This window comes from Poecile atricapillus, chromosome 21 (genome assembly GCF_030490865.1).
Source record: "Poecile atricapillus isolate bPoeAtr1 chromosome 21, bPoeAtr1.hap1, whole genome shotgun sequence".
Taxonomy (NCBI): domain Eukaryota; kingdom Metazoa; phylum Chordata; class Aves; order Passeriformes; family Paridae; genus Poecile; species Poecile atricapillus.
The window spans coordinates 10,321,701-10,331,631 of NC_081269.1; the positions used below are offsets into that span (position 1 = coordinate 10,321,701).

The 9,931-nt window shown below is 66.0% G+C and overlaps 1 protein-coding gene across 2 annotated transcripts; it reads right to left on the bottom strand.

Moving 5' to 3' along the window:
- Positions 1-1,256: 1,256 nt before the first annotated feature.
- On the bottom strand, positions 1,257-9,214 carry LIMK1 (LIM domain kinase 1). Of its 2 annotated transcripts, XM_058854635.1 has the most exons (16): positions 9,025-9,214; positions 7,879-7,975; positions 5,027-5,165; positions 4,545-4,654; positions 4,279-4,470; positions 3,761-3,866; positions 3,495-3,679; positions 3,240-3,423; positions 3,074-3,160; positions 2,763-2,894; positions 2,610-2,669; positions 2,446-2,511; positions 2,194-2,350; positions 2,044-2,099; positions 1,510-1,667; positions 1,257-1,417 (listed from the first exon to the last, which is right to left on the bottom strand). In XM_058854635.1, the coding sequence occupies exons 1-16, from the start codon at positions 9,080-9,082 to the stop codon at positions 1,267-1,269; spliced, it is 1,938 nt and encodes a 645-aa protein (XP_058710618.1). In that variant the 5' UTR covers positions 9,083-9,214; the 3' UTR covers positions 1,257-1,266. The 2 variants fall into 2 exon arrangements, with proteins under 2 accessions (XP_058710618.1, XP_058710619.1); XM_058854636.1 differs by lacking the exons at positions 7,879-7,975; positions 9,025-9,214 and adding an exon at positions 7,332-7,797.
- Positions 9,215-9,931: the final 717 nt, after the last annotated feature.

Sequence of the window (9,931 nt, forward strand, 5' to 3'; positions counted from 1 at the left end):
CCATCTCTGCACATCCCTGTGGAGGCTGGCTGTCCTGACCAGTCCCCATGTTGGCTACCCCAGCATGAGCCCTGCTCCCCGGGGCTGGCTTTACACCGAAGGCAAAGCAGCTCCACGGCACGGATCTGCTGCACGGCTCCACCCTGCTGTGACAGTGGGCACGGCCAGCAGGGGGACACACGGCTTGGGGACCCTGGTGACACAGGCAGGGATGGCACCAGTCCCAGGGCTGCGGGTACCCACAGTGGGGTGGGGACAGCACAAAGGGTGACAACAGCACTGTCCCCACGGGGGTGAGCGAACTGGTGGGTGCCACCACAGCCAGTGCCACAGCCTCACCTTGGCCAGAGAGACCGTCCCCTCCTGCCTCAGTTTCCCCAGGAGCTCCCAGCCCCCCCGGGGGAGGCGAGCGATTGCCAACAGGCTGGGCAGCGAGCGGGGAAGGATTTATTGACTCACGGCTCGGGGTACATCACAGTTTGAGCTCCCTTCCCGCCTCAGCAGAGGACGTTGCCTTGGATTTCCCGGGCAAAAGTGCACGGAGAGACTTCACAGTTTGATCCCTTTGGGAAAGCAGAACCGAGGCAGTGACAAATGGCAAACGCTACGTTGTATGAAAAAATAATACAAACTCTTCTCTTTAAATATCTTACAGAAAAATGAACCTGAATAAAGAGCATGAAAAGCACCGCGTGGCGCCACCCCCTGGGCCCCCCGGGGCAGGGGGACCGGGATGAGCCACAGCCCCACGTCCCTCTGGAGCTCCCGGAGCCATCCCAGGGCTGCATAGTCGGGGCTCGGCACGGGCAGCAGAGGCGTGGGGGCAGCAGGGACCCCGTGCCCGTCCCCGCACCACGGGGGCGTCCCCCAGGACCCCTCTCTCGGCCGGGGGTGCCGGCAGGAGCAGCCTCGGGGCCCGGCCGAGGGCGGGGGTGTCGCTACGAGGGTGCGGTGGGGGCCGCGGGGTCCCTCCCGTGCGCAGTGCAAGTTCACCGAAAGCCAAGGCACCGCGGCTCTGTCCGGGCAGCCCCGCTGTGCAAAGGGGAGCGGAGCCTTTGGGGTGCGGCCGCCCGGGCTGGTCCCGGCGGTCAGAGCTACAGCGTGCGGGTGCCCAGGGCCATGCGGCCCCGGGGAGAGCCGGCTCCCCGGGGTGGGCAGCGGGGCGGGGGCCCGGGGGTCCAGCCCCGGGTGGGGCAGCCCCAGGAGCGGCTGGCGGCGGGCACAGCTCCTTCTCCCGTGAGTGCCGGGGGATGCGGGGCGGGGGCTCTACCGCGGGGGCGCGGGCGGGGCCCCCTCCCGCCGGTGCGCCTCCCCGAAGGCTCGGTCCAGCTGCTCCAGCTGCGAGCTCAGCGGCAGGTGGATCTCCAGATGCATGCGCAGCGTCTCCAGCCACTGCTCCAGCTTGGCGAAGGACGGCCTGAGTGACGAGGGGGACACGTGGCAGCTCTGCTGGCTCTGTCCCCTCCCCGTCCCCTGCCCCAGGGACCCCCGGGGGTCTCCATCACCCACCGCTTCTCGGCGTCCAGGTCGCAGCAGCAGACGGCGATGGGGAAGAAGCTGGGGGGGCAGGCAGGGGGGCAGTAGCGCTCCAGGAAGCCCCGGACGTTGAGGCCGAAGTCGGTGGTGCGGGGCAGGTAATCGGGGTCAGCGCTCACCCGGCCGATGATCTGCGGGCAGCAGGGCGGGCTCGGCACCAAGGGGAGACCTCAGCCCTGAACCAGGACCCCAAAGCCCCAAGGGGGAGATGTCCAAGCCCCAGGAGGGAGCTCAAACACAATCAAGAAATCCCAACCCCAAGGGAGAGACTCCAGTGAGGAGACCCTTAACCAAAGGGGAGAGGCCCCAACTCCAAGGGTGAGAACTTTAACCTGGAGGGGAACCCAAACACAACGAGGACTCCAAGCCCAAGGGAACAGGCTCCAATCCTAAGGTGGAGAGTAAACAACCCAACCCCAAGAGGGACACCCCAACCCTGGGGGAGTGACCCCAACCACCATGAGGACCCCGGCCCCCATGGCAGACCCCAGCCCCAGGGGCACTTGCCTCGCACAGGACGATGCCGAAGGAGAAGATGTCCACCTTCTCATCGTAGCTCCTCCCTGCAGACACAGGGTCATGTCACACGTCCTGTCCCTGCCCCACCAAGCGTCCCCTGCCTGGGGACAGAGCCCTGGCTGGCCACATTCCCCTCACCATTGATCATCTCGGGGGCCATCCAGTAGGGGTTCCCCACCACCGTGTAGCGTTTCTTGCGGTCCGGTTTCTTCAGGTTCTTGAGATGCTCGGGCTGGTTCTTCTCGTCCACCATCAGCCGAGCCAGCCCAAAGTCAGCCACCACCACACTCTTGTTCTGGGGGGCACAGGAAGGGGTGAGGCCCGAGGGAGCACCAGGGGACTGAGAGCCCCAGCCAGGCCAGGGGAGGCCAGCACCAAGGTGGGACTCACCTCCCGCACGAGGCAGTTGTGAGAGTTGAGGTCACGGTGGATGATGTTCATGGAGTGGAGGTAGGCCTGTGGGAAGGGTGGGCTGAGAGCAGGGGCACCCCCACGCCGTGGTCCCCCCACCCACCAGTACCTGTCCCATCCCCCCATGCCATGGTGGCACCCACCATGCCAGCAGCGATGTCCTTGGCGAAGCTGACCCGCTGGCTCCAGGGGTAGTGGCTGTCCTGGGGGACAGGAGGGGGAATTTGCCAGGGAATGGAAAAGGAAGAGGGGCTGTGGGGTGGTGAGGGACCAAGCTGCCCCCCTCCAGTGCTCACCATGCTCTTAATGAGGCTCCTCAAGGTGCCCCCTTTGATGTACTCTGTGATGAAGTTGAGCCTCTTCTCCTTGTAGAGCACCCCGATGAACTTGAGCACATTGGGGTGCTCCAGGCAGCGCATCACCTTCACCTGCAGGAGACCCCCCAGCCCCGTCCGTGACACCCCAAGGCTCCCACACCCCCTGGACAGAGCTGCACCCATGGGGCTCGGTCACCCAGATCAAGGGGTTGTGCCCAGGTGGGGCCAGGATCAGACAGACCCATCCCTCGTGTCCCCCCAGCCTGGGGGATTAAGGATGGGGACCTCACCTCTTTGAGGAAGGTCCTCTGAGTCTCCTCGTCAAAGCGGATCAGCTCCTTCATCACCATCACCTCGCCCGTCTCCCGGTGCGTCACCTGGCCGGGAGCGCAGGGACTCAGCCACCCCCCTCCATCCTGGGGAGCCGAGACCCCCACGCTCGTGCCCCCGTCCCACCTTGATGGCCTGGCCGAAGCAGCCCTTGCCCAGCACCTCTCCGTGGATGAGGTCGGAGGGGCGGAAGATGCGGTGGGCGCGGGACACGACGCGCAGGGACTCGGAGCGCCCGATGTCCTTGCGCTGGGACGCGGGGGAGCCCACGGAGCCCGAGCCCGGGGACTTGTCCGTGCTGCAGCTCCTCCTGTGGGACGGAGGGGCAGAGGTGAGCGTGTGGGGGAGCCCAGCGGGAGCAGGGGCAGGGGGTGGCCTTACGTGACAGCGCGCTGGCGCATGGCAGCGGGGTCCCCGCAGGGCACGGGAGCTGGCGAGCGCAGGGGGCTGCACGGGGCGGGCAGGGGGCTGCCCGCCAGCCCTGGCTCCCGGCCCAGGGGCTCGTGGGGGTCATGCTCGATGGTCAGCTGCAGCAGGCGGCTCGTTTCCTGGATCAGCAGGTCGATCTGCAGAAGGAAGTGACGGTGGGGTGGGTTTGGGGACACGGTGGCAGCGGGGCTGGCTGGGGTGTGACGGGGGGACCCTACCTCGTCCAGGGGGACGTGGCCGATGGGGGTCCCGTTGATCTCCAGGATGCGGTCACCAACGTGGATGGAGTTCTTCATGTCAGGGCTGATGCAGTCCGGGTCCACCCTGGGGACAGTGGGGTCAGACCCCCGACACTGTCACCATCAGGGGGGTGTGCTGGGACACTCCCAACAGCTGTGTCAGACCCCACTGTCACCCTCCGTCATGGACAGGGACATGATGGCACAGTCTCCACAAGCCACCCCAACCACACAGGGACACACAGGGACACACAGGGACACACAGCCCACTGGCAAACGAGGCAATGCCAACATGGGACACACCAGCACAGCCCCCACAAACCCCCTGCAGTGCCACCACGGTCCCAACAGGCCACCCCAGGACAATGGGGACAACCCAGCCCCACCGCTCCTCCTCCCACCCCTAAAGGGTCCCTGGGACGGATCCCAGGGGCAGAAGGGGCAGGGGATGTCCCAGCCCTGGGGAGGGGACAGTGGCAGAGGGGACAGGGACGCACTCTCGGACGCGCACGGTGCGGGGATGCTCGCTGCCGCAGCCCTGGTCGATGGAGACGGAGAAGCCGCGCTTGCCGTCGGAGCAGGCGGGGATGGACACGAGGGTGACGGTGTGAGGGATGCGGGAGGCCGGCGAGTCGGGCAGGATCTGCTCGATCACCGGGGTCACCACCATCTGGTAGTAGCAGTGGCCGCTGTGGGGAGCGCAGCAGGAGGTGGGTGGGGGTACAGGGGGACGTGTCCCCCCAGCCCCCCAGAGCTGACGTACCAGTAGAGCTTGGAGCGCTCCACCAGCGCGTAGGTGTCCCCGTCCCCGATGAAGGCGCGGCAGTTGAGGCAGCTGAAGCACTCGGGGTGGTACTTCTGCTCCCCGGCCACCTGTGGGCAATGCCATCAGCCACAGGACCCCCTGTCCGGGCACCGAGGGCAGGGCCGGGCTCGGAAGGGGCTGGGAGCACCCACGGGTGCACCGGGGCCGTGGGAAGAGCAGGCAGAGCCATGGGATGGTGGGGACAGAAGTGTCACCAAACTGGGGGTGGCTGTAAAAACACCTCCCACCACCCTGAGCTTCTGCCCTGCATCCCCCAACCCCAACATGGCTCTCCAGGGTCCCCTAAAATGTAGAGGACACCCCTGCCACACCCAGTGGTGCTGGAGGTCTGCACCCCTTCCCCACCTCCCCTGCTCCCCAGGAGCTCAGCCATGGGACAAGGCTCCGTGTCCCACCCCTGGGGACCCCGTGGTGCTCACCATGACCAGCCCCTTGGTGATCTGCTCGGAGCAGCCATGGCACAGCTCCCCAAAGCGTGCCCAGTAATCCTTCTTGCAGTACAGGCGCCCATCCTTCTCGTAGTACTGGTGGGACAGGGAGGCCCCGCACTCACAGCACCTGTGGCAGCAACCAGGAGCCCCCTGTCACCTCGTCCCCAGTGTCACCCTGGGCCACAGCCAGCGCTCACCCACTCCACAGCTCTCTGGGCAAGCTGCTTCCCCCACTTCCTCCGCAGCTGCAGGGCCACTGCACCAATGTGTCACCAGTCCCAGGGTGACAGCAGGTGATTCTGGGGGTGACACTGCAGGGTGGGGCTGCAGGGACATGTGGGGACGCTGGGGTGGACAGAGGAGGGGATGTGGGGCAGGGAGAGGCACGAGGAGGGATGTGCCAGCCCTGCATGGATGTGCCAGCCTGGACAGTGACACACAGAGCGATGCAGCAGACTGGTGACAGACGTGCCACCCCAGTAACAGATGTGCCAGCCTGGCACAGACTCACAGAGGGATGAGACAGGCTGGTCACAAGCGTGGGTGGCAGCCTGGTCATGGATAGAGGGACATCCCACCCTGGTGACAGACACACAGAAGGGCATGTCCCTCTATCCATGACTAGGGTGACATGCCAGCCTGGTCACAGGTCTGTCACCCTGCTCACAGATGTGACAGCCTGGTCATGTTCAAGAGGAACATGTCACCCTAATCATGGACAGAGGGATGTCCCACCCTGGTGACAGATGTGCCAGCCTGGTCAGGGACATGCCAGCCTTGGGACAATCCACAAGGGGCACTGAGGCTGGGGGAGGCTTGGAGGCTGCTGGAGGGTGGCAGGGGGTGACAGCAGCAGGGTGTGCCCGGGGGTGCAGAGGGGCCTGTCAGTTTTGGGGTACAGCAGCAGGGGGGCACATCAGACTGTGCAGGGGGGCTCAGAAGGGATTTGTGTGGGGTGTGGGAGTGGCTGGGGGGTGCAGAAGGGGGCTACAGAGGATTTTCTATATGGGACTGCTGAATGTGTGCAGGGAATGCTGTGGGAGGGGTGCAGGGGGCTGCAAGGCAGGCGATCCTCTTGGGGAGGGGTTGAAGGGGTGCAAGGAGAGCTGTAGGGGATCTCCTGTAAGGGATCTCCTGTAGGGGATCTCCTGTAAGGGATCTCCTGTATGGGATTTGCAGTACAGGGATGCTGTAGGGTGTGGGGGGAGCTGTAGGGGATCTCCTGTAGGGGATCTCCTGTAGGGGATCTCCTGTAGGGGATCTCCTGTAGGGGATTTGCAGTACGGGGATGCTGTAGGGTGCAGGGGGAGCTGTAAGGGGTCTCCTGTAGGGGATCTCCTGTAGGGGATTTGCAGTACAGGGATGCTGTAGGGTGTGGGGGGAGCTGTAGGGGATCTCCTGTAGGGGATCTCCTGTAGGGGATCTCCTGTAGGGGATCTCCTGTAGGGGGTCTCCTGTAGGGGATCTCCTGTAAGGGATCTCTTGTAGGGGATCTCCTGTAGGGGATCTCCTGTAAGGGATCTCCTGTAAGGGGTCTCCTGTAGGGGATCTCCTGTAGGGGGTCTCCTGTAGGGGATCTCCTGTAAGGGATCTCCTGTAGGGGATCTCCTGTAAGGGATCTCTTGTAGGGGATCTCCTGTAAGGGGTCTCCTGTAGGGGATCTCCTGTAGGGGATTTGCAGTACGGGGATGCTGTAGGGTGTGGGGGGAGCTGTATGGGATCTCCTGTAGGGGATTTGCAGTACGGGGATGCTGTGGGGTGTGGGGTTGCTGCAGGACACTCTGCAGGGGATGCCACGGGGTGCCCGGGGACTGTCGCAGTCCCCACCCGCCCCCGGCCATGCAGGTGGAATACCAACCAGCGGTGACGTCACGGCGCGGAGTTTCCCCACCCCATGACGTCACCGCGCGAGGACTCCCCCACCCCACGGCGAGGCACAAAACCTCCCTTGGGCTGGGGGCGGGGGAGGAGAGGAGGAGGAGGAGGGGGAGGAAGAGCAGCAGGGAAGAAGGAGAGAGAAAAGGAGGGGAAACAGAGGACAAGGGAAGGGGAGGGGGAGAAGAGGAGGAAGAGCAGGAGCAGGAGCAGGAGGGATTTCAGCGAGCCCAGCGCTGCCGGAAGCCGCTCAGCCATGGGGGACCGGATCCAGCTGTGGCCCTGCAGCGGCTTCGCTCTGGCTGACGGCCCAAAGAGGGGGAGCCAAGCATGGGGGACACAGGCTGAGCCCCCCGGGGCTCCCTGGGCTGCAGAGCCCACCCTGAACCGCTCCCTCGTCAATGCCATTCCCACTGACCTGGCTCCGGTGCTCAGGACGCGGCTCTTCCTCAGCACCGCCGCCAGCATCCTCCTCACCAGACAGGGACACACCTCGGGGACAACCCTGGGCACCCCCGGCCCCCACCCCTGTGCCCCCCGAGCCAGGCCCTTTCTCCTCCTGCCTGGGGCTCCAACGACTGGAGCTGCCGGAGGGCTCAAGTGAAAGAGGAAACGGAGGGAGGGGGGCGGGTGACATCAGCCACACGCACCCCGTCACCCAGCAGGAGGGGACAGCGAGGGACAGGCAGCAGATCCCTGTGCCAGGCCTGGCCTCAGCTGGGGCACCCCCAGGGGTGCCAGGAGCCACAGCCACGCTCCAGTGAGTGACACCGTGGTGGCCTGATGCGTGTCCCTGCCATGGGCAGAGCGGGAGGGAGCACTGTCCCTGTCCCTGCAGAGCATCCCGGTGTCCCCGAGGCCATCCCGCTGTCCCCGAGGCCATCCATTCTGGTGTCGGTGACACCATCCATCCCAATGTCCCCGAGGCCATCCCGCTGTCCCCGCTGTCCCTCGGCAGGTCCCACCTGAAGCAGTCGGCGTGCCAGTCAGCCTTCAGTGCCTGCAGGTACTGCCCATCGTAGATGCCCTGCCCGCAGCTCGCACACACTGGCAGGTCGGTCCCTGCAGCCAGGGGAACACGAGGGGACAGGGCTGTCACCCCAGCCAGCCCCGGCCACCCACAGCAGCAGCCAGGATTAAATCCCTCTGCCCGGGGTGGTGAATTCCATCCCCCAGCCATTGATCCCACAGAGGGTCAAGGTCGTGGCATCCATGGCTCCAGGGCTGGCACCATGGGGGGCACAGGGTGGGTGCAGGATGGGGGCAGAGGGGCAGGGAGGGTGGAGAGGGGCGGGATGGGTGCCCCAAGGGATCCAGGGAGGATGGCAGGCTGTGGGATGGGTGCTGGGTGCATGGGGGGACGGCAGGATGAGTGCTGGGGGGTCCTGGGGGACACGGGGGATGAATGGGGGACACACAGAGGGGATGCAGGGTGGCTGCAGAGGTCCTGGGGGTGCAGGAGGGACACATGGGGTGTGCAGGGGGAGATAGGGAGGTGTGAGGATGCAGGGGGGATGTGGAGGTGCAGGAAGGGATGCAGGCAGGGATGCAGGCAGGGATGCAGGCAGGGATGCAGGAAGGGATGCAGGCAGGGATGCAGGCAGGGATGCAGGCAGGGATGCAGGCAGGGATGCAGGAAGGGATGCAGGAAGGGATGCAAGACGGGATGCAGGCAGGGATGCAGGAAGGGATGCAGGAAGGGATGCAGGCAGGGATGCAGGAAGGGATGCAGGAAGGGATGCAGGAAGGGATGCAGGCAGGGATGCAGGCAGGGATGCAGGAAGGGATGCAGGAAGGGATGCACAGAGGAAAAGTTCTTGACAAGGAGGACGGAGGAGATTTGGGGTGCAGTGTGGAATGCAGGCTGGGTGGCAGTACAAGGGTGGGGGGAATGGAGGCTGAATTAGGGGTACAGGGAAGATGTGGGGGTGCAGAGGAGGATGCAGGGGCGCGGGGACAGTGGGAAGGATGAGGCTGGCTGGGGGATGAGGGGCAGGATGCGGGGGGCTGCAGGCCGGCAGGAGGCTCCGCACGAACCGGGCTGGGGGTCCCGGGGCCCGAGCGGCGGCGGAAGCGCTGAGTCAGGCGGGGGGGCTCGGGGGGTCACGCACCTTCGTCCTCTCCCATAGGCTCGTCCCTCCAGGTGCAGCACAGCAGCATCAACCTCATGCAGGCTCGCTGGCCGGCGGCGCGCCGGGCCGGGCCTGTGGCGGTGCTGCTGGCGGTCCCCGAGCGGCCGCAGCCCCGGTCGGGCCCCCCCGGCCCTGCCGCTGCCGCTGCGGCTCCGGGCGGCACCGCGGCGCCTCCACCGCGCCTGCGCGGCCGCGGGGGGCGGGGCCTCGGGGGCACGGGGCGGGGCCAGCGCGGGTGGGGCACGGGCGGGGCCGGGGCGGTGGGCGGGGCCAGAGGGGCGCGGCCGGGGCCGGGGGAGAGGTTCGGGGGGCACGATCGGTCCCGAGGGGATGCGGAGCTCACGGGACAATGGGGCCGTGCTCACCGACCCCTGACCAGCACGGGTGTCCCCACACAGCTTGCTGTCCCCACACAGCTTGGTGTCCCCAGCTACGCCAGGCCAGCCCCAGGGGCAGGGCGTGAGTGTCGCCACATCCACACCCCTACGCACCCATCACCGTGGTCAGGCACAGGTGTCCTCATTCGCCCTGGGGTGTCACCGTCAGTGTCCCTCTCGTTCCCCACGTTGTCACCACGGGATAGAGCATGGACATCTCCCTGCGTCCCCATGCCACCACCATTGTGAGGGCATGGACCTCATCCTGGGTCCCCGGCCTGTCACTGTGGGATAGGGTCTGGATGTCCCCCTCATTCCCCGCACTGTTTCCATGGGACAGCACATGGATGTCACCCCCTGGGCTGTCACCCAGGGCAGGCACAGCCCCGTTGGTCCTTAAGCTGTCACCGGGTCACAAGGCACGAACATCTTCCTGCACCCCCAGGCCCCACTGTGAGTCAGAGCAGAGACCTTTCCCAAGCCTGTCACACTGGGACAGGACAGAGATG